At 37.7% G+C, this 25,147-nt stretch overlaps 2 protein-coding genes across 2 annotated transcripts; both read right to left on the minus strand.

Annotated features, from left to right (window-relative positions):
• Positions 1–2,160: 2,160 nt before the first annotated feature.
• On the minus strand, positions 2,161–2,907 carry LOC134370559 (endogenous retrovirus group K member 7 Pro protein-like). Its single transcript, XM_063087623.1, has one exon. It carries the CDS (start codon positions 2,905–2,907, stop codon positions 2,161–2,163), a length of 747 nt encoding a protein of 248 aa, XP_062943693.1.
• Positions 2,907–6,393, minus strand: LOC134370560 (igE-binding protein-like). Its single transcript, XM_063087624.1, has 2 exons — positions 6,362–6,393; positions 2,907–4,599 (listed from the first exon to the last, which is right to left on the minus strand). The coding sequence occupies exons 1-2, from the start codon at positions 6,391–6,393 to the stop codon at positions 2,907–2,909; spliced, it is 1,725 nt and encodes a 574-aa protein (XP_062943694.1).
• Positions 6,394–25,147: the final 18,754 nt, after the last annotated feature.

Genomic DNA, 25,147 nt, shown 5'->3' on the forward strand with positions numbered 1-25,147 from the left:
TCAAGTGGGTCACATTCATTTGATGACAAAACTGTTTAAACTTTTGAGAAGTGTAGGCCGGTCCATTATCTGTTTTTAGCACCCTGGGCTTGCCCCAAGCGCTCCATGCCTCCAGACAATGTTGGATAACATGTGAGGCTTTCTCTCCTGTTAATGGAGTAGCAAAAAGAACACCTGAACATGTGTCTACCGAGACATGCAGATTCTGAAGCCTCCCAAAGGAGGGGACATGTGTCACATCCATCTGCCAAACTTGCAGTGGCTGGATCCCACGTGGATTAATGCCAACATGCGGGGTGGGCAGAAACTGACAACAATTTTGACATTGAGTAACAATCTCCCTAGCCTCTTTTCTGGTTAAGGCAAATCGACGGCGTAAAGTTTCGGCCGTCACATGAAATTTTGAATGAAAATTTGTGGCTGCATCTAGCCTGGATGATAGGGCAACCGCAACCATTCTAGTAGCCCGATCTGCTAGCTCATTTCCCTGAGTCATCGGACCAGGCAGGCCCGAATGAGCTCTAATATGTGTTATAAACACAGGGAATTTTCTGTTGAGAAGAATGTGTTGAATTTGTTGAAAAATTCGGGCAGGCTTGCTGGAGGGCTTAATTAATCCCGCCACCTCAAGAATCTTAACTGCATTAACCACATAGGAGGAATCTGATACAATATTAATCGGGCCTGGGAAGGTGATAAGGACCTCGAGCACCACTAAGCACTCTACAACTTGAGGTGATTTTTCATTATACTGTTTAGAAAAAGCCTCATTATTAACCACATAGGCACCTACGCCCGTCTTTGATCCATCTGTATACACTACAGTCCCATTCGCAAGTGGTTCTTGAGACACTATGCGTGGGAACACAATAGGTTGATTCAAGGCAAACTGTAAAATCGGATGTCGTGGATAATGATTGTCAATCAGCCCAGCAAAGGAAGTGACCAACACCGCCCAGTCGTTAGAAGTGGCAGCTAACACTTGGACCTGATTCATTGTATAAGGCACTATTAAAATTTTGGGTTCCCTTCCAAAATGGGTAAGGGCTACCTTCAACCCACGGAGTGCAAGCTGAGCAATTGCATCTGGGAACCAAGAGATAACTTTGGCTGGTGACACATTGGGATGAACCCATAGCAAGGGTCCATCTTGCCACAAAACTGCAGTGGGCAATTGAAATGTTTTAAAAATGCATAAATCAAAGGGCTTGGCATCATCTATGCGCTGTAATTGAGCATTTTGTAAGGCACTCTCAACAATTTGTAAGGCTTGAATAGCTGCTGGAGTCAAACTCCTCGGAGAGGAAATATGTGGATCCCCCTCCAGGACATCAAATAAAGGTTTTAACTCAGCAGAAGGGATCTTTAAAAATGGCCGCAGCCAATTTATATCTCCCAATAATTTTTGAAAATCATTTAAGGTATGCAAATTATCCCTACGGATTTCCAGCTTCTGAGGAACTATTTTATCAGGGTAGATGACCGTTCCTAGAAACGAGCCAATCTCCGCAAACTGAACCTTTTCTGTGGCAACTTGAAGCCCCCAGCATCCTAAAGTCTTAAAAAGAAGGGGATATGCGGCCTGTAAAACTTCTAAATCCTTATGACACATTAAAAGATCATCCATATAGTGGATTAGAATCAAAGTTGGGAATTGTTTCCTAATGGGTTCAAGTGCCAACTGAACATATAATTGACACATAGTGGGGCTGTTGGCCATGCCTTGTGGCAAAACTCTCCATTGAAATCTTCTATCAGGTTCCAAATGATTAGTGGCTGGCAGAGTAAATGCGAACCTCTGTCTATCTTTTGGACACAAGGGAATGGAAAAGAAACAATCCTTAATATCTATAATTATTGTTCTCCATGACTTTGGCAAGGCGGAGAGTAAGGGCAAACCTCGTTGTACTGAACCAAACAGGCGCATTTGCGAATTAATGGCTCGCAAGTCATGGAGGAGTCTCCACTTCCCTGATTTTTTCTTGATGACAAAAACAGGGGTATTCCAGGGGGAGACAGAAGGCTCTAGATGACCGAGCTGTAATTGTTCCTCCACCAATCTCGTGGCAGCTTCCAGTTTTTCAGAGGACAGAGGCCATTGAGGAACCCACACCGCCTCCTCTGTAAGCCACGGTATGGGCATCGAGCCCTCAATGGCCCCTAGGAAAAACCCAAGCCCTGTCTGCCGGGATTACCGGAGGGGGAAATCGGCTCGATCCTGCCTTGTTCTCTGCGTCCCAAGCCTCCTCCCTGCTTATAACCCATGTTTTGCATCATCTGTTGGGCCTGTGGGGAATATTCATTTGACAATACAAAGCCCATGTTTTGCAAAACATCTCTTCCCCAGAGATTAACTGGGAGAGGCAATACATAGGGGGTAAACCGTCCCTTTTGTCCTTCTGGCGTCTCCCAAGACAAGGCGGTAGAACTGATTATGGGGCTGGATCGATACCCGAGGCCTTGTAAAGTATGTGAAGATGCTGTGGTGGGCCAGGACCGTGGCCACCAGAAAGAGGACACGATACTCTTGTCAGCCCCCGTATCTAGGATGCCCTCAAATTCTTTCCCGTTTACTTTTAGCTTTAATTTAGGCCTATCTTTGAGGGAGAGAACCAGATAAGCAGAGTCTGTTCCAGAGGAGCCCATCTTCCCCCTATCAATCCTGGGGGGAGTATCATCAGGGAGAAGGACAAGCTGTGCAATTCTGTCTCCCTCACTTATGGAAAAAACCCCCTCTGGACATGAGCACAAGACTTGAACCTCAGAGTGGTCATTGTCGACCACACCTGGATGAACAGCTAAACCTTTTAAGGTAAGTGAGCCTCTGCCAAGTATGAGGCCCATTGTCCCAGTTGGCAAAGGATCAATAGGTTGAACGGGGACCGGCTGAATGCCCATATGGGACATTAATAAGAAGTCGGAGGAGGCGTGCAGGTCCATTCTTGTGTGTCTTCTGACTGGACTTTCTCCCCTTTCCCCTGGCCTCTGTCCACCTTGTTCCCATACTTTTGAGGGCCCTGAGAACGTGGGCCCACCCTCACGTTTTTTGAATCCATCTTGTGTTGGTCCTCAGGTGGCGGGAGGAGTCGCCCCTTGATGTCCCTGACGGAGCGGCACTGACTAGCTTTATGATACCCCTTGCTACAACGGGAGCAAAGGGACACCCTGTCCTTATCTGGGGCGGGACAATCTTTCTTTAAATGTCCCACCTGGCCGCACTTGAAGCAGGTTCTCCTGTTCATCCCCTGCCTCAATGGTCTCTGTGACTGTAGGATGGCGGCAGCCAGCCCTGCATTGGTAAGGGGACCTCCAAGTTCTCGGCATGCTCTGAGCCAATCCTGTAACCCTTTATTTTTTCTCGGGGCTATAGCTGCTCGACATTCTTGTGTAGCCTGTTCAAAAATAAGTTGTTCAACAAGAGGTGCAGCTTGGTCAGGGTCTCCAAAAATACACCCTGCTGCCTCTGTCATGCGAGCTACAAAATCTGAAAATGGTTCTTGAGGTCCCTGGATAATTTTTGTGAGCTGCCCAGAGGCTTCCCCTTTCTTGGGGAGCGTCTTCCAAGCCTTGATGGCAGTGCTAGAAGTTTGAACATAAGCACCCCATGGGAAGGCTGTCTGATCAGCGGCAAATTGGCCCTGGCCTGTTAACATATCAAAAGTCCAAGTCCGCTGCTCAGGGGTCAACGCGACAGCGTTTGCCCTGGCTTGAGCCTGTGCCGCCTCATGCCATAGCGCCTTCCATTCCATGTATTGGCCCATTGTAGGAAGGGCAGCTTTAGCCAGCATTTGCCAATCCGCAGGTGTCATGGCGGCGCCGGCAAATCTTTCTAACATTACTACAGTGAAATTGGCATTTACCCCATACTTTCTAACTGCCTCGGCAAGATCTTTGATTTGGCTGTACTCAACAGGGGCATGGATTCGCCCTCCGCCTTCCACCTCAAAAACTGGGAAGGCGGCTTGCACCTTTCTCCTCACTTTATCAGGAAGAAAAGAAAGAGGATTGGAGCGCCCCTCATAGGGAGGAGGTGGAGGTGCTGAAGGCGCAGCTCGTGCGGGAGCCATTGGGGGCGGCCGCTTCTCCTTCTTCCTAAAGGGCCTCCTCCACCCATCGGGGTGATACCTTTCCTCCTCATATCTAGCGGCTTCCTCCTCTAGATCTGATTCCTCACTAGAGTCGAGGGAGTCAGAGTCTGATTCCCCTATGTTCAAGGCCTCTAAATCCTCCACAGGGTAAGGGCCCCCCCTTTTCTTTTGAACCTCACTCGGGTTATAAATCACTCCCTCGTCTGCGGACTTACCGGGAGGTCCTTTTTCCGTTTTCACTCCCTTGTCGGTAGATTCACCGGGAGGGTCCTTTTCCTTGTAGGAGACGTCTCTCCTCTTGCGGGTACCCATCCTCTCACTTCGCTCAGATTCTGACATGCTGTCCTGAACTTCCTCTAAAGTATTTTGTCCCTCCGTCACCACCAGAACACAAACCGCTTCTTTCACAGAAGTGACGGGTCCAATCCAAAGCTGGGGACAAGCATACCTTTCTGAGCTTACCTCCCTGCAGTTCTGAATCCTCCTCGTTGCCAAGGGGTCTCCGAGGGTGCTGAAGATGACACAAGTTCCCGGGTTTCGGCACCAGATGTCCCGCGCAGCTCTCTCGCCAGCAAGAAAGACGCGGTACACACAGGATCCTTCTGCAGTAAAGCTTTAATGCAACTTGAGAGGCAGTGCACAAGCTACTAGGGCGGAGACCCCGAACAACGAAAACCCATCCCCTTATATAGCATTCAGTCCCTCGCTTAGGACGTGTCCTTCCCTGATTGGCGTGGCGCCATCAGCCCAGATGACGCCACGGGAGAGGAAGAGATCGGAGGTAGGGGAATTCCCAGCGCGCGCTCTAGTCTAGTGACTTGTCGGAAGTCAGCGCCATGTTGTAATGGCGGTTACAGCATAGTGTGGGCGGCTCCCCACAACCTAAAGCGATCTACAGATACAAATGCAATCCCTATCAAAATACCAGTGACATTCTTCACAGAAATGGAAAAAACAATCTTACTTTTCATATGGAACAACAAAAGACTCCAAATACCAAAGAAATCCCGAGCAAAAAAAATAAGGCTGGAGGCATAACACTTACTGACTTCAAATTATACTACAAATCTATTGTAACCAAAACAGCATGGCAGTGGTATAAAAACAGACATTCAGACCAGTGAAGTAGAATTGAGAACCCAGAAATCTCAGGCTTATAGACATCTGATATTGAACAAAGGCAACAAAAATCTACACTGGGGAGAAGACTGTGTCTTCAACAAGTGTTGCTGGGAAAACTGGATATCCACATGCAGAAAAACGTAACTAGATAAGCATCTCTCACCATACACTAAAGTAAACTCGAAATGTATTAGAGACTTAAGTATAAGACCAAAAACTGTAAAATTATTAAGGGAAAATATAGGTGAAACACTCCAGCAACTAAGTCTGGGCACAGACTTTATGAACATAAGCCCAAAAGCACAATCAGCAAAAAAAAAAATAAACAAATGGGACTATATCAAACTAAAAAGCTTCTTCACAGCAAAGGAAACAATCAGCAGAGCAAAACGACAACCTACAGAGTAGGAGAAAATTTTTGCTAACTACACATCTGACAAGGGATTAATAGCCATAATATACAAGGAACTGAAACAAATAGATAGTAAAAAAACAAATAACCCATTTAAAAAATGGGCAAAGGAGCTGAATAAACATTTTTCAAAGGAAGACATACAAATGGCCGGCACATACCTGAAAAAATGCTCAACATCACTAGTCATAAGGGAAATGCGAATTAAAATTACATTGAGATACCACCTCACCCCAGTTAGAATAGCTATAATCAAAAAGATGGTGAATAACAAATGCTGGTGAGAGTGTGTAGAAAAGGGAACACTCTTACACTGTTGGTGGAACAGTAAATTAGTACAACCACTATGGAAAACAGTATGGAGGTTTCTCGAACAACGACAGATAGATGTTCCATACTATTTAGCAATCCCACTTCTGGGTATACACAGATAATTAATAATTATCCTTAATAAATATCCTTTAATTACTATCCTTAAATAATTAATAAAAATTCACACTTCATGACTATATTAGGTTTTATCCCAGATTAGACTTGTTTAACATTGAAAAATGTCAAAAAAACTAAAATAAAAAATTTTGATCCCTCAGTAGATGCAGAAAAAGCATTTGAGATAATCTGACATTGCTTCCTGAAAAAAATTCATAGCAAAGTCACAATAGAAGGGAATTTGCTCAAATGGATGAAAGGCAACTACTAAAAATCTACAACTAACAACATAGTTCACATGCTTACTTACCAAGAGCAGAAGAGAGACAAGACTGTCTGCATGTCTGTTAAATACTGTAGTGGCAGTACTAGCCAGAGCCATCAGACAAGATAAGAAAATTAAAAACATCCAGACTGGAAAGGAAGAAATAAAATTGCCATTATTCTCACATGACATGATCATCTATGTAGAAAATCCTACAGAACTAGAAAAATACTGCTAGAACTAATAAATGAATTCAGAAAGGTTACAGGATGCAAGATCAGTACACAGAAAACAACTGTATTTCTAGACACTATCCACAAGCAATCTGAAAGTGAAATGTAATAAAATACCATTTATAACAGCATCAGAAATCTGAAATGCTTAAGATAAATTTGGCAAAAGAAAGGGGAAAACTGTATACTGCAAACTACAAAAAGTTGCCAATAATGTTGCCAAATCAAATGGCTACACTGATACCTTTCTTTTAATTGACAAATCAGGAACATTTGATAGACCTATTTCTTCCTCCTTAAAGTCTTTTTTCCACCTTAAACTCTCCCATTTTTCTTCTCTTCTCTTTGACCTGTCTTTACCAGTCACTTTTGCAAGTTGCTCTATCTCTACTTAAACTATTTCTGCTCAACCTTTCTGTTTGAATACTTGTTGCAGCTAATCTTATTTAGCTCAATGACTTAAACTTTCCTGTCAGTGCTAAATATGCCCAAATGTACACCTCCAGGTTCAGTCCCTTTGAAGTACGCTAGATGTGTATATTTCTAATTAGGTAAGGCTTTGAAAAGATATCATGTTCAAAATCAATTTTACCCTTAACCTGTTCTTCCCCCAGTTTTCACCAATCCAGTAGATGGCGCTACCACCTACTCCTTATGCTTAAAGATTAAAATCTATTATTATCCTTGATTCTGTCCTTTCCCTCCCAGCTTTTGTCCAATTCAACAGCAAGTCTTATTGGCTCTATCTTCAACAACATATAAATGAGTACAATCATTTCTCAATTTTCACACAGCAGAGTGGTATTTTTAAATCATAAATGAGATTTTTATCACAGTCTACTTAAAATGCACCTATGATTTCTCATGACTCTTGTAATAAAATTTCAAATTATTATGGCCTAAACAGCTTTACATGATCCCAACTACACCTCTTATCCTCCTGTCTCTTATCTCCTAGGATCCAGGCACTCTGACCTACTTTTTATGCCTTAAGCACACTGAGCATGGTAAAGGCTAGAAGTAGGATTCATTGATTAAGAGCAAGAAAACAAAACCCAGAATGTTTCGTTTCAAATCTCGGCTTCGCCAAATATTCCTTGTGTGATTGTGGTCAGAGCTCAGTCAGACAGATTTATGTAACTAAAAGACAAACTTGGAAATACAGTCTGTATGTCCAAAAAGGAGAGAAGAAACACAGATAAGAATCAGTTCTGTTTGTCCCATTTTATTCTCCTAGTCCAGATTTTTCTCATCTGTAACATATTTCTAAATGACTTATAATATCTTCACATTGTCTTTGAGTTTTTGCTCTATTTTTTTCTAATTCACAGAAAAAATCATTTTAACAAACTGAGGTCCCAAGTTTGAGAAATGTAGCATTTCAGGTCTGAATAATGATGAGTAGAGTACAGTTCTGCCAACTTAACAACAGTCAAGATACATAAGATAAGCTTCACTGCATGTTTGCAAGCAAAACCAGTCCTGCTGTGCTAAGATTGCCTTGCTTAAGGAAGAAATAAATTCAGCATTTAAACGTTTCCAAGAGGTCATTATCTCCAAACTGCCCCAGGAAAGCTCAGCCACTTTTTCATCTGAACTTCCAGAAAACTTTGTAATTGACATCTCTAAACCATTCACCTACTAGACAAATAGAAAGTATTTATTTAAATATCACTCTGGCCATCTAGATCATGAGTTACTTAAGAACCCAGACACTGTATTCTGCAGAACAAAGGATACCTCTTCACTTCCTATCACTTCATTCATGTTGCTAACTCTGAGTGCAAAAAGTAATTCTTTATGATCAATTGACTCTTAATCACTGTCCAAGAACTGGATATTCAATATTTTTGTTGAACTACTTACAGTACGTAGGCCAGACTAACCAGCATGTATCAGAGGACATAAAATATTGTTGGTAAGTTCCTGTGGCAGTAAAGTCAGGGTCAAAAAGTAAAGAAAAAAATTTTTTACAATGCCTCTGATAGCTGCAGGTGTCTTTTTAGCAGAGCTCAAATAGAAATGGGATTTTCAAGAATGTACATGTGACAGGTTAAAATATTTTCCAGAATGTGTTCACTTATCACCAGATGAGTTGATCTTACTCTCCAATTCATCTACCTTTAATGCTGAGCTATAGGGCTCAGTGTTCCTAGGAAGAAGGAGCAGGTAACATAACAGGAAGGCTTCTATACAGAAAAAGAAGTAGAAATACCATTTCTATTGGCCTGAGGAAATGAAGAAATAAGGGGAGATAGATCTGAGAGTTGCGGGTCAGGAATCAGAATTAATGTGAGGGATTAAACTTTAGTATTAGGGAACCTGAGAATATCAGAGCAAGTGAAATAATTCCCAAGGTTTAGGTTGGGTGAAGCTTTAACACCCTGGGGGAAGCCTGGCATTTGACTTATTCCCAAATCCAGTACTAAACGTAGGAGTACTAGAAGGGCAGAGACAGAAGAAGCTGTTAATGCTGATGAGACTGAGACAAACCTCATGGCTCCCTATGGCCTGCAAATAATGTTTTGGGCATCCAGAAGGCTCTACCTGCCCCACTGAGGGGCACAGAAATACTGAGAGAACCAGTGGACTAGTGAAGTCTTGAGTTTGAGAAGAAATGTGTAATGACTGAGACCTTTACAACAGAAGCCAAGTGGTGTGGACTATGGACTTTAGCCATGGAAGCCTGCAAAAGGCCAGATAAGAGCAGGGTCATCTTGGTGGGCAACAGTACAGTGTGCAGGCCAGACTAACCAGTGTGTTATCAGAGGACATCAAAAAACAGAAAGAAGCCTACCCATCCAAGGGCCCAACTCCATCTCCCTATAGTCAAGTAAGTCTCTCTCCAGGGGAGGAGAGAAGGAAGATGTGAAAATCTGTAAGACCTAAGATTTGCTTCCAAGAGACAGAGTCAAACAACAAGTACCATTAAAATAGAAATTGAACAGGTTTTATGTGCCTTCTCCCTCTGCCAATCTCCCACCCTTCCCCAGCAGCCCCACTGTCACATAAGAAAGATTGAGTTAATTGTAGAAAATAAAATACATGTAAGAGATTTTCTAGGATTCTTTAAAATGTCTGTGCAGTGTTTATTTTCACCTTTTACTAAATTAAGAAAGCTAGCATCACAAATCCACTTGCAATTGTGCCTAATGCTGCTAAAAAGAGTAACATTCATCATAAATCTAGTCAGTAAATGTCTATTTAGGACAGTTTGTGAATGTTGTTTCCCATGATTCAATTCCTATAATGTTTATATTCTTAGATAGTTGCAGTTAACTAGCATGGGTGCCTTTTTCAATTTCTGTTCAGCAACAAAGATTATATTTTACCTATCCCCTACCCTTATGCTAGCATTTGGCACTCTCAATGAGTTGGTCACAAAATAACAATTCCAGCCATCTTCTACTTTAAAAGAGAAGACTTATATTACATTTACCTAAAAGTTGTTACAAAGGAATCACTAAGAATCTTGAGATCCCAGATGTGACTCCGTGACAGTGAACATGCAGAGGAACCAAGAAAATAAGCATCAGAAAAGTAAAACAGCAACAAAAAAAAAGAGCTTGGAAAAGAGACAGAGAGAGAGGCAAGAGCATCTAGTCCCCTTTGGAGATTCTGAGTTTGAAAGTCCTGAACTCTGTTCCAGTTATAAAAACTCCATTTATAAGTGGGATGCCTTGGGCTACAATTGACTGTACATGTGGTTTCTAGGAAAAGAGAAAACTCCACAAGCAGATCAGAAAGAGAACCCATAAACCAAAATGCAAAAGCTAAGACAAGTTGGAAAATTTCAGTCAAGACAGAAAATCGACCATGATTCATGCAAAACTAATCCAGCTCATCCCTATTGCCTCTAATGACAGAAACTAAGATCAGAGACTGAACAATGATTTCCATAGCTCTTAATCCTCATATTTAATGGGTACAAAACTATGTGATCTACCCTAAGTGAATCATTGTACAGTATATGCATGTACTGAAATAACATACCATACCCCACAAATATGTACAAGAAAATGTTAAAGTATTTTTCCAAAAAACTCCTGGAGTTGATCCACAAATTCAGTCAAGTTGCAGAATACAAAGTCAATATACAAAAATCAGTAGTCCAACAATGAACTAGCAGAAATAGAAATCAAGAAACAAGCCCATTTATAACAGCTACCAAAAAAATAAAATACCTAGTAATTAATTTAGTCAAGAAAGTGAAAGATATCTGCAATGAGAACTACAATACACTGATGTAAGAAATTAGAGAGGATACCAGAAGATGGAAAGACATTCTGTGTTCATGGGTTGGAAAAATTAATGCTTTGAAAATGCTCATACTACCCAAAATGATCAGATTCAATGCAATCCCCATCAAAATACCAATGACATTCTTCATAGAAATAGAAAGAACAATCCTAAAATTCATATGAAACAACAAAAGATTTTAAATAGCCAAAGTGATCTTGAGCAAAACAATAAAGCTAGAGGTATTACACTATCTGACTTCAAATTATACTACAAAGTTATAGTAACCAAAAGAGTATGGTATTGACATAAAAACAGAAATACAAACCGGTGGAACAGAATAGAAAACCCAGAAATCAATCCATATACTTACAACCAACTGTTATTAAACAAAGACACCAAGAACATACATTGGGGAAAGGACAGCTTCTTCAAAAAAATGGTGTTGGGAAAACTGTATAACCATGTGTAGAAGAATGAAACTAGACCCTTACCTCTTGCCATATACCAAAATCAGCTCAGAATGGATTAAAGATTTAAATATAAGACCTGAAATTATAAAACTCCTAGAAGGAAACAAAGGAGAGATATTTCAGGAAGTAGGATTGGGCAAAGACTTTATGAATAAGACTTCAAAAGCACAGGCAGTAAAAGAAAAAATAAACAAGTGGGACTGTATCAAACTAAAAAGCTTCTGCACAGCAAACAATCCACAGAGTGAAAAGTCAACCTACATAGAGGGAGAAAATATTTGCAAGATATACATCTGACAAGGGATTAATATCCAGAATATACAAAGAACTTAAAAAACTTAATAATAAAAAAAATTGATTAAATAATGGGCAAAGGAGCTGAACAGACATTTCTCAAAAGAAGACATATAAATGACCAACAGGCACATAAAAAATTTTCAACATCACTAATCATCAGGGAAATACAAATCAGAACTACACTGAGATATCATCTCATCCCACTTAGACTGGCTATTGTCAAAAAGACATAGAATAACAAATTCTGGTGAGGATACAAAGAAAGGCGAACCCTGATATGCTGTTGGTGGGACAATAAATTAATAAAGCCATTATGAAAAAAAGAATGAAGGTTTCTCAAACAACTACAGATAGAACTACCATACAACCCAGCAATCTTGCTACTGGTTATATACTGAAAGGAATGGAAGTCATCAAGTCAAAGGGACATCTGCACTCATGTGTTTATTGCAGCTCTATTTAAAATAGCCAAAAGATGAAACCAACAACCAACCTAAATGTCCATCAATGAACAACTGAGTAAGGAAAATGTGGTATATATAAAAAGTGGTATATACAACATTCTTTTTTACTCAGCCATAAAAAAGAATGAAATTCTGTTATTTGCAGCTACATGTATGAGTTTGGAGGAAATCATGTTAAGTGAAATAAGCACAGGGAGAAATACCCCATGTCCTCACTCATAATGGGAGACAGGGAGGGAGGGAAGGAAATGAGGGAGGGGAGGAAGGGAGGGAGTGATGGAGGAAGCAAAGAGAAAGAAAGAAAGAAAGAAAGAAAGAAAGGAGGGAGGGAGGGAGGGAGGGAGGGAGGGAGGGAGGGAGGGAGGGAGGGAGAGAGAGAGAGAGAGAGAAAGAAAGAAAGAAAGAAAGAAAGAAAGAAAGAAAGAAAGAAAGAAAGAAAGAAAGAAAGAAAGAAAGAAAGAAAGAAAGGAGAGAGGAAGGAGAGAGAAAGGAGAGAGAAAGAGAACAATCAATAATATGTTCACCTTTCAGAAGGAGAGAGATCAAAACTGTGGTTTCTAGAGCTGGGAAAGGGGGAGGGAGTGGGGGGATACTAAGAAATGAGTTAATGACATAAAAAGCTCATTAGGAAAAATAAGTTCTATTGATGCACAGTGCAGCTAGGCACCTATAATTAACAATAATTTACTGCTTGTTATCAAATGACTAGAGAGGAGATAAATGTCCTCAATACAAAGAAATGATTATGTTTTGTGATAATGAATATGCTAATTATCCTGACTTGATCTTTACACATGGTACACAGGTATTGATATTCAACTCTGTACCCACAAATATGTATAATCAATTACACTTCAATAAAAAATAAAATATTTTTAATAAAATAAAAAGAAAAAATAAATTAAAGAATCACCTGGTGACCTTTTAAAAAACACAGACCTCCAAAAATTATGATTTATTTAGTTTTTTTCTATTTATATTTTGTCGATATACATTGTGGCTGATTATTGCTCCCCATCACCAAAACCTCCCTCCCCCCCTCCCCCCCAACAAAGTCCTTTCTGTTTGCTTGTCGTATCAACTTCAAATAATTGTGGTTGTTATATCTTCTTCCCCCCCCCCCCGGTTTTGTGGGGGGGGGGTGTGGGGGGGGATGGGGGGGTGGGTGTGTGTGTGAATTTATATATTAATTTTTAGCTCCCACCAATAAGTGAGAACATGTGGTATTTCTCTTTCTGTGCCTGACTTGTTTCACTTAATATAATTCTCTCGAGGTCCATCCATGTTGTTGCAAATGGCAGTATTTCATTCGTTTTTATAGCAGAGTAGTATTCCATTGTGTAGATGTACCACATTTTCCGTATCCACTCATCTGATGATGGACATTTGGGCTGGTTCCAACTCTTGGCTATTGTAAAGAGTGCTGCGATGAACATTGGGGAACAGGTATACCTTCGACTTGATGATTTCCATTCCTCTGGGTATATTCCCAACAGTGGGATAGCTGGGTCATATGGTAGATCTATCTGCAATTATTTGAGGAACCTCCATACCATTTTCCATAGAGGCTGCACCATTTTGCAGTCCCACCAACAATGTATGAGAGTTCCTTTTTCTCCGCAGCCTCGCCAGCATTTATCGTTCATAGTCTTTTGGATTTTAGCCATCCTAACTGGGGTTAGATGGTATCTCAATGTGGTTTTGATTTGCATTTCCCGGATGCTGAGTGATGTTGAGCATTTTTTCATATGTCTGTTGGCCATTTGGATATCTTCCTTAGAGAAATGCCTACTTAGCTCTTTTGCCCATTTTTTAATTGGGTTGCTTGTTTTCTTCTTGTACAGTTGTTTGAGTTCCTTATATATTCTGGATATTAATCCTTTGTCAGATGTATATTTTGCAAATATTTTCTCCCACTCTGTTGGTTGTCTTTTAACTCTTTTAATTGTTTCTTTTGCTGTGCAGAAGCTTTTTAGTTTGATATAATCCCATTTGTTTATTTTTCCTTTGGTTGCCCGTGCTTTTGGGGTCGTATTCATGAAGTCTGTGTCCAGTCCTATTTCCTGAAGTGTTTCTCCTATGTTTTCTTTAAGAAGTTTTATTGTTTCAGGGTGTATATTTAAATCCTTAATCCATTTTGAGTTGATTTTAGTATACGGTGAGAGGTATGGATCTAGTTTCATCCTCCTGCATATGGATATCCAGTTATCCCAGCACCATTTGCTGAAGAGGCAGTCCCTTCCCCAGTGAATAGGCTTGGTGCCTTTGTCAAAGATCAGATGGCAGTAAGTGTGTGGGTTGATTTCTGGATTCTCTATTCTAGTCCATTGGTCAGTGTGTCTGTTTTTATGCCAGTACCATACTGTTTTGGTTATTATAGCTTTGTAGTATAGCTTAAAGTCAGGTAGTGTTATGCCTCCAGCTTTATTTTTTTTGCTGAGCATTGCTTTGGCTATGTGTGGTCTTTTATTGTTCTATATAAATGTCTGAATAATTTTTTCCATTTCTGAGAAAAATGTCTTTGGAATTTTGATGGGGATTGCATTGAATTTGTATATCACTTTGGGTAGTAAGGACATTTTCACTATGTTGATTCTTCCAATCCAAGAGCATGGGATATCTTTCCATCTTCTTGTATCCTCTCTAATTTCTCTCAGCAGTGGTTTGTAGTTCTCATTATAGAGATTTTTCACCTCCTTGGTTAACTCAATTCCTAAGTATTTTATTTTTTTGGTGGCTATTGTAAATGGGCAGGCTTTCTTGATTTCTCGTTCTGCATGTTCACTATTGGAGAAAAGAAATGCTACTGATTTTTGTGTGTTGATTTTGTATCCTGCCACTGTGCTGAAATGATTTATCAATTCCAACAGTTTTTTTGTAGAGGTTTTAGGCTGTTCGATATATAGGATCATGTCATCTGCAAACAGGGACAGTTTGACTTCATCTTTTCCAATCTGGATGCCCTTTATTTCCTTCTCTTCTCTGATTGCTCTAGCTATACTTCCAACACTATGTTGAATAGGAGTGGTGAGAGTGGGCATCCTTGTCTAGTTCCTGTTCTTAAAGGAAAAGCCTTCAGCTTTTCCCCATTCAGGATGATATTGGCAGTGGGTTTGGCATATATGGCTTTAATTATGTTGAGATACCTTCCGTCTATACCTAACTTATAGAGTGTCTTTGTCATGAATGAGTGCTGAACTTTTTTAAAGTTCAAATATTATGATTTAACTAGTCTGGATGAGTCCTATGCCACTTATTTTCAAAAAATTCCATAGGTGATTTTAATACATAGCTATGTTGAGAATATCTGCTCTTAATTCTAGAAGTGGGTTATAGTCAAGATTAGGGTTGGGATGCCAGCCCACATTTTCTTCTATTTTTAAGCAAGACAGCTATTCACTCTGGCATAATGCTAAAACCTGAGATTTACTTTTATGCAATAAATGTTTCATAAATGTTCCTCTGTGATTAGCTGAGCAAAGTGTTTTTGACCCAGTACTGTGAGAAATCAATTTTACTGCAAATGGATTAGTGCTCAGTGGTGGTAAGAGATGATAATTCCACTTAGTATCCAGGTTTAACCCAGATACGTTTGTTTATTTGTTTTACTTGACAAATAATAATTGTATATATTTATGGAGCACAATATAATATTTTAATATATGTATACATTGCAAATGTGTATACATTGCAAAAGCTAATCAGCATATTCATAACCTCATACACTTATCATTTCTTTGTGTTCATACCATTTAAAATCTACTCTTTAATAATTTTAAAACACACAGTACATTATTTACTATAGTCACCATGCTGGTTAACAAATCACTAAAACTCATTTATGTTGTCTAACTGAAATTTTGTACTATTTTGCCAACATCTCCTCTTTCCCAGTCCTTTGACTCCTGGATTTATATCCAAAAAATCATTGCCCAAACCAATATCCTAGAACTTTCCCCTATTTATGTTTTCTTGTAGTAGTTTTTTGGTTTCTGGTCTCACATTTAAATCTTTAATCTATTTTGAGTTGATTTTTGTACATTGCTTAAGAGAAGGGTATTATTTCCTTCTGTTGCTTGTGGAAACCCAGTTGTCCCAACACCATTTATTTAAGAGACTCTCCTTTCCCCAATATGTGTTTTTGGCATTCTTGCCAAAAATTAATTGGCTAAAAATGTATGGGTTTATTGTCAGGCTCTCTATCCTGTTTAATTGGTCAGTGTGTCTGTTTTTATGCCAGTACCATATTGTTTTGATTATGATAGCTTTGAGATATATTTAAAATCAGGTATTGTAAAGGTATTTGTTTTTCTTTTTAAGGATTTTTTTTTTTTTTTTGGTTATTTGGGGTCTTTTGTGGTTCCATTCAAATTTTCAAATTGTTATTTTCTATTTCTGTAAAAATACCATTGAAATTTTGGTAGGGACCACATTGAATTTGTTTTCACTTGAGTAGTTTGAACATTTTAAAAATACTAATTCCTCCAATCCATGAATACAAGATGCATTTCTATTTATTTGTGCCTTCTTTAATTTTTTATCAATGATTTATAGTTTTCAGTGTACAGATGTTTCATCTCCTTGGTTGAATTTATTCCTAAGTATTTACATTTTTTTTTTTTTTTTTGTCTTTTTTTGTGACCGGCCGCACCGCGCTCAGCCAGTGAGTGCACCGTTCATCCCTATATAGGATCCGAACCCACGGCGGGAGTGCTACTGTGCTCCCAGCGCCACACTCTCCTGAGTGCACCACGGTATTGGCCCCTAAGTATTTAATTATAAAAAATCTATTGTAAACAGGATTATTTTATTGATATCTTTTCCAGATAGTTCATTGTTAATGTACATAAACACTGATTTAATGTACATAAATACTGATTTTGTATGTAAATTTCATATGCTTCAATATTACTGAATTTCTTTATCTGTTTTAACAGTCTTTTAGAAGAGTCTTTAGAGTTGTCTATACATATAATCATGTCATCAGCAAACACAGACAAACTTTTTCCTTTCCTATTTTTCCTACTGGGATGTCTTTATGTTTTATTTTTATATTTATTTATTTATTTATTTATTCATTCATTCATTCATTATTTATTTATTCATTCACTCATTCATTCATTTATTGCTCTGACTGAGACTTCCAGGACTATGTTGAATAGAAGTGACAAGAATAGGCATCCTTGTCTTGTTCCCATTCTTAGCAGAAAAGTTCTCAGTTTTTCACCAGTGAGTTTAATGTTAGTTGTGGGTTTGTCATATATTTCTTTATTATGTTGAAAAACATTCTTCCTATACCTAATTTGTTGAAAGATTTTATCATTAAATGATGAGAAATTCTGTAAGATGCTTGTTCTGTACCCATTGAGATGATCATATGGTTTTCATCCTTTATTCTGTTTATTCTGTAATTGTGGTGTATCATTTATAGATTGTATATGCTGAAGCCCCCTTGCCTTGCATTCCTAGAATAAATCCCACTTGCTCCTGGTGAATGATCATTTTTATGTTGTGTTGAATTTGTTTGCTAGTATTGTTAAAAAGTTTTGTATCTATGTTTATCTGAAATATTGGCCTGTAAGTCTGGCCAGTTATCTCAGCAGGTTAGAGCACAGTCTTCTAACACCAAGGTCATGGATTTGGATCACTGTACTGGCCAGCCACCAAACAATATGAAAATTTAAAAAAAAAAATTCCAGAGTGATAGAAGCATCTACTCTATGATAATAGTGGGGGACCTGAACACACCTCTCTCAGCACCGGACAGGTCACCTAGGCAACAAATCAACAGAGCAACTGTTGGTCTTTCAGAAGAAGAGAAGAAATCTACAGTTATCAGAGGTGGGATAGGGGAGGAAGAGGGGGATAGAAAGATATTGAATAAGGGCACAAAGATTAAATATTATTTGTAGTAATATATATGCTAATAATATTGATTTGATCAACATACATCAATACTGAACCCCCAAAATATGTATAATTGATTATGATTCAATAAAAAAATAAAAATAAAGAAAAAAATATTTGCCTGTAAATTTCTTTTCTTGTGGTGTCCCTGTCTGGCTTGGTTTGATGGTAATGCTAGCCTTGTAAAATGAGTTTGAAAATATTGTTTCCTCTTAAATTTTTTTGGAAGAACTTAAGATGAATTGGTGTTAGCTCTTTATAAATGTTTGGTAGGATTCAACAGTGAAACTATTAGCCCTGGGCTTTTCTTTGATGGGAGAAATTTTCTTACCAATTAAATCATAATTTTTATTACTTATTGTTCTGTTGAGATTTTCTGTTTCTTCATTATTCAGTCTTGGTAGGTAGTATAGGTCTAAGAATGCATCCATTTCTTTTGGTTATTTAATCTGTTGGTATATAATTGTTCATCTAAGTCTTCTGTGATCCTTTGTACATCTGTGGTATCAGTTGTGATGTTTTCTCTTTCATTTCTGATTTTGAGTCTTCTCTCTTTTTTTTCTGTGTTAGTCTAACGGTTTGTCAATTTTGTTCTTTTTATAAGAAAAAAAAGCCTTCTCTTAGGGAGCTGATGAGTTAGGTCAGTTGGTTAGAGCACAGCCTTGCAACACCAAGGTCATAGGTTCAGATCCCTGTACTGGCCACCTGCCAAAAATAAAAAAGGCAGGAAAAAACCTTCTCTTAGCTTCATTGATCTTTTCTATTATTTTTCTAGTTTCTATTACTGTTATTTCTGTTCTGATCTGTTATTTTCTTCTTTCTGATAACTTCAGACTTAGTTTGTTCTTGTTTTTTCCAGTTCGCTGAGGTATAACATTAGATTGTTTATCTGAGATATTTTTTTCTTTTTTGATGTTGGTATTTATTGCTATAAACATCTTAGAATTGCTTTTGCTATATCCCAATAGAGTTGGTATGTTGTGTTTCCATTTTTGTTTGTATCAAGATTTTTTTTTTTATTTTTTAAGTTTTCCTTTGACTCCTTGATCATTCAGGAGCATATTGTTTAATTTCCACATATTTATGAATTTTCCTAGATTCCTTCTGTTATTGACTTCTAGTTTTGTACTACTGTGGTCAGAAAAAATACTTAATATGATTTCAATCTTCTCAAATTTGTTAAGACTCATTTTGTGGCCTAACATTTAATTTATCATGGAGAATGTTCTGTGTGTACTTGAGAAGAATGTGTATTTTGTTGCTGTTGGGTGGAATATCCTGTCCATTTGGTCTAAAGTGTAATTCAATTCCAATATTTCTTTATGGACTTTCTGCTTGGACACACCATAAAATCTAGGGATTTGGACCTGAGATAGAGAAATCTTCAAGAGTTCCAGGTTCTGCCTTCTCGGAAGCAGGGGTATTTACTTGATGACAGTAAATGTTCTCCAATAACACAAGGAATTCCTCTAGATAAAGAATGTAATAGAAGTACTGTTTTTAAGTACTACTTCCCTCTACGTGTTCCCTTATTAGTATCTTCTTGTTATTGTATAGTATTAAGATAAAGCTAAGAAACTTTGTGTCACTGGAAAAAAAGACAATGTAACATGGAGCAAATTCTTACAAAGAATAAAAGGCCTAATTCATGACCTTAGGGGTACAGGAAAGTAATAAGATATGAAAGTATATTGTAGAATTTAGTTGCCATGGTGTTTTTCCATACTTGTGCACAATCTATCTGCGTTAAAGCTAAATCTTGAAGCATGGGTTATGGAAGTAGATAAATATGAAGATACTTTGGGCTTTCACCTACTTCCCCAGGGAAAGAAGGGAAGGTTTCAGTATCTAAAGGAAGCTTGGTTTTTATCTTGATACCGTCTCCCATAGTACACTGGACATATGTCTTCGCATTATCAGAAGGGGTTGACTAAACAAATTTGGGAAAACAGTCTTTCTCCCCACGGTCTGGATGTAGTGTGAAGGGTATCCAAAATGTCTCCCTTCGCTTGGTTGGGGAGAATACACATAGTTATTGAATGAACTGGTAAGCCAGTGGAAGAGTGGGGTAAAGACAAAGAGATTACAATGACTATGGACTTCCTGACTTGAAGTACATGGGTGGAAATGGGCTTCATCCATGAGACCTGGTAAAATGTTCCCAAAGACAGGGAGACATATCTGGTGAGGTTCTTCTTTGGTGGTGGCTTTATAGCAATGCAGGGGTATCACATGACAGAAAATGGCAGAGCAGAGACTTTCATGTGCTCTCCTTTTAAAGCCCTCAGACCCACACCCATGACCACCATTATTAGTCATTCTTTAGGACATGGTCTTCAGAATCTAATCACCATTTCAAGGTCTCACCTTTCAATGAACATAATAGGATTTCCCACCCTCTTAACAGTCAGTAGGGATCAAGCTTCTAATACATAAAACTTGGGGACACAAGTCAATTATATCAAACACCATGATGTCTGATATAATATTACTTAGGTTATAGCTAACTAGCTGTTAGATTAAATTCAAAACCGGTACTTAGAAAGTCTTTTATTTATATATAATGCAGTTAAAATGTTAGCATACATTATTGCCAAAATCTTGCAAAGAGTGTATACTAAATGCCCAAATAAAGATAAACACAAGGCATCTTTATATATATTTTACAACATCAGCTTCTTCTCCCTGCCATCTTACAGATATGTTAAAGAAGAATAAAAGGAGGAGGGTGAATAAACATTTCAACTTGGCATCTAAGGATTTATTTTCTCCAGACTTATAAGATAGAATTAGTAATATATACTGGCAATTACTCTTTATGTACCTACCACATTAAGTGGTGAACCAGGTTGTTATACCCATAACTTGCTCTAGGATTGTATAATAAATCATTTGGCTGGCTTTTGTCCTTCATTCCTAGGACGTAACCACAAAATCCTTGAAATTTCCCTAGTTAGAAATGTTTTTTTTTCATTTATGGTACCCCCTTGGACCACACCTCATAGTTTATGCTAACAAGATGACTCAGAATGGGGGGCTAGTCATACTAAAAGGACAAACCATTTGATTATAGAGAGTTGAAATTTCAAGCCATTTGACTTCATACTAACCTTATGGTGGGGAGGGGGTCTGGAGATTGAATTGAACCACATGGCCAATGGTTCACTCAATCATTTGTGCATAACGCAGCCCCAATAAAAACTGAACATCAAAGCTCAGGTGAGATTCCTTGTTGGCAACACCCTTTGAATATTGTCACACTTCAATGTTAGAAAGTAATGCATTCCTGAGGATGACAGACCATCCTGCTTGAAACATTCCCTGACCTCACAGTATGCATCCCTCCCTTTGGCTAACTCTAATTTGTACTGTTTTGCTGTAATAAAACTGTAAAAATACATATGGTGTTGAGTTGAGCTCTGTGGGTCATTTTAGCAGATCATCAAACATGATGGTTTAAAATTTTTAACCAAATGGTTAGAAATAAAGGTGGCCCTTGGAATCTCTGAACTTGTGGCTGGTGAGGCCAATCTTGTGGAGGACTATGCCTTTAACTTTGAGTTTGGCAAATTCATAGAAAGGTTTTATTTTGAGACTGCTTCTCTGGTTTTGAACACAAAAAAATTTCTGGTGAATACCTTCTTTAGACATTCAAGGGAAAATATTTCACTTATTGATAAAAGAACCCAAATGTGTATCTTATACACTAAAGAAAGTTACGTAATCTCCTGTGCACTGGGCTGAACATATAATTCGTAATGTATACTTAATGTACATTTTGTCACTGATGATTAATACTTAATGATTGCTTTGCCAATATGGTAAATTAGGTACATGTAACCTGTCAAAGTCTTTTTGCTGATGGGAAAAAAATAAGTGACTCATAGAAAATTCACAGAACTCTCCAAGAGTCACACATGGAATATTTGGCAGATACTAAGAAAAAAAAGAAAAAGAAAGAAAGAAAATAAGTCATTTTAGTAAACATAGCAATACATAAAAATCCATAAGCCACTATATGAGTTCCTTATATTGCAAGATTATATACATTTGCCCAAAGTTGTATATTAGTATAATCTGGCATATTTTGAGATAGAGATAGTGTTCATTCTCACTATGAAAAATCATTCTACATCCCTCATCAGAACTTAATATATGAGGAGTTTCTTCAACTGCCTACTTATTCATCTTTTATACTTTAATCTGTAACCTTGTGTCATAGCTGGAAGAGTTTATAATTTAGCTTTCAGCAACTGTCAAATGATATACAATAGTCTTCTTGGGAAGAAATGCTCACATCTCTGTGTTTGTTTGGGATAACACTTAAAGTATCTAGTCAAAGCATTATAAAAGAAATGGTGTATGTTCTCAGACTAATTCACACTATTTTTTTCTCAAAATAACAGTACAATAATGTTTAAACAGTACAATAACGTTTTTAAAACACTAAGAAGCATTTTTTACTTCCAAATGGTATTCAAGCATTTTTAAATTCTACATTTTTATTTAATTTTAGGAGGAAAAAATACAGTCACAGTCCCTTCAAAAGGCCTCACCTTTTCTTCTCTACATTTACTTTTAAATATGCAGCTTTTTGCACATTAATGTATACTTTATTAAATTACCAACATTATCCCAAATACATTCTCATGGTTCCCCTTACCTTTGAAAAAGTTACTGTGAAATTGAAAGGACAGAACCAATTTATGGAATGACAGAGTAAGGAACTTGGTGAACTGCTCCCTAGCAAAAATAACAATGTTACAAGGCCAGCTAAGATTTAAAGGGTGGAGAAATAGACTCTGCACTTGATGTGAAGAATTTCAAAGGCACCTTACAAAAAACATGAATCTTTTCAACAAATGATGCTAGGAAACAGGACATCCACATGCAAAGGTATGAATTTGTATTCCTTCCTAACACCATATGCCAAAAGAAAAATCACAGTAGATCATAGGTTTAAATGTAAGAACTAAACCTATAGTATTCCTAGTATAAAAAGTAGAGGTAAAGATTGACAACACTTGATTAGGCAATAGTTTCTTATATACAACACCAAAAGCACAGCACTGAAAGAAAAAAAAAAAAAAATATATATATATATATATATAGGACCGCATCAAATTAAAAACTTTTATATTTCAAAGGAAACCATCAAGAAAAAGAAAACAGCCTGCAGACAACTCATCCAAGTTAAAAATGGGCAAAGAACTCGAATAGATAGAACTCCAAAGTAGATATACTAACGGCTAAGGAGAACAAGGAAAGAGGTTCAACATCATTAATGATGAGATACAATTTCACACTCATTAGGATGTTTAAAATTTTAAAAGATGATAACAAATGTCAGTGAGGGTGTAGAGAAATTGGACCCTTCATACATTGCTGGTGGGAATGCAAATTTTTGCAGCCACTTTACAAAATAATTTGGCAGTTCTTCAAGTCTTAATCCTAGAGTTACCATATGACCCAACAATTCTACTCCCTGACTAAATAAAACCATGATAAATAAAAACAAGTTAAACTAAAACATGCACACAAAAATCTTTTACATAAATATTCATAGCAGTACTATTCACATAGTTAAAAAATGGAGACAGACCAAAATTCCATCAATTGGTAAATGGATAAACAAAACGTGGCATATTCATGTAATTGAATATTTTTCAGAAATAAAAAGGATGAAACATGCTGCAACATAGGCAAATCGTAAAAACATTTTTGCTAAGTGAAAGAAGTTAATGACGAAGCACTACGTATTATGTGATTACATTTATGTGAAATGTCCAAAATAGGAAAATCTATGGACAGAAAGTAGATTAATAGTTGTCTGGGGCTGAGGTGGAAAGGTGGGTTGCAATAGAGAAGGATTAGGGAATGACTGACTGCTAATGGTATAGGATTTTCTGAGGGAGAGTGTAATGAAAATGTTCTAAAATTAAATTGTAGTGATGGTGCACATGCTGTGTATATTCTAAACAAAACTGAGCTGTGCACTTTAAATAAAGGAATTATTTGGGCTGGTTCCAACTCTTGGCTATTGTAAATAGTGCTGCAATAAACATTGGCATACAGGTATGCCTTCAACATGATGATTTCCATTCCTCTAGTTATTTGCCCAGCAGTGGAATAGCTGGGTCATATGGTAGGTCTATCTGTAATTGTTTGAGGAACCTCCATACTATTTTCCATAAAGGCTGCACCATTTTGCATTCCCACCAACAGTGTTGGAGAGTTCCTTTTTCTCCGCAACCTCATCAGCATTTATCATTCTCAGTCTTTTGGATATTAGCCATACTGACTGGAGTGAGATGGTACCTCAGTGTGGTTTTGATTTGCATTTCCAGAATGCTGAGTGATGTTGAGAATTTTTTCATGTGTCTGTTGGCCATTCATATATCTTCCTTTGAGAAATGCCTATTCAAGGATGAGTGGATAAGGAAACTGTGGTATATCTACAGAGTGGAATACTACTCTGCTATGAAAAAGAATGAAATACTACCATTCACAGCAACATGGATGGACTTAGAAAAAAGTATACTAAGTGAAATAAGTCAAGCACAGAAAGAGAAATGTCACATGCTCTCACTTATTTGTGGGAGCTAAAAATAAATAAATACACAAACAAATGGGGGGGTGGGGAAGAAGACACAACAATCACAATTCCTTGAATTTGTTAAGACAAGCAAACAGATATGATATTGATGGAGTGCGGAGAGGGAGGGAAGAGGGAAGAGGGAGGGAGGATTCAGTAAAGGGACACGAAAATCAACTACATTGTATATTGATGAAATAAAATAAAATTTAAAAATAAATAAATAAAGGAATTATATGTCATGTGAAGTATTTCAATTTAAATAAATAAATAAATAAAAGAATGACCAGATAGTAGTAAATATTTTAGTCTTCTCTGGCATAAAATATTTTACCTAGGATGTCTCAAAAATATAATTTCTACTGTTCTAAAACAATCTAGACAACTTGAAAATTGTTTTGGCAGCATGTCACAGAGACTCAAAATCACACCTTCTTCCAAAATATCTAATATCATCTATTGTAGTCTCTTCTACAAATAACTAGAAGAATCATCATTCTAAAGCACTGCTTTCATCAGGTGTTTTTCACAATTTAGGACATTATCATTGCTCAACCCCTTACATCAAAAGACATCTTATTACCTGTAGGATTATAATTTTTATTATGATGCTGATATAAAGT

Source organism: Cynocephalus volans, chromosome 2 (assembly GCF_027409185.1).
Source record: "Cynocephalus volans isolate mCynVol1 chromosome 2, mCynVol1.pri, whole genome shotgun sequence".
Taxonomy (NCBI): domain Eukaryota; kingdom Metazoa; phylum Chordata; class Mammalia; order Dermoptera; family Cynocephalidae; genus Cynocephalus; species Cynocephalus volans.

What these genes read in the sequence shown, in the direction of transcription:
- LOC134370560 (XM_063087624.1), bottom strand. Translation starts at nt 6,393, where the DNA reads ATGCAGACAGTCTTGTCTCTCTTCTGCTCTTG. An exon ending in TTGTCTCTCTTCTGCTCTTG is followed by an intron (nt 4,600 to 6,361) that starts GTAAGTAAGCAT and finishes TGTCATCTTCAG; the next exon opens with CACCCTCGGAGACCCCTTGG.
- LOC134370559 (XM_063087623.1), bottom strand. Translation starts at nt 2,907, where the DNA reads ATGTCCCATATGGGCATTCAGCCGGTCCCCGTTCAACCTATTGATCCT.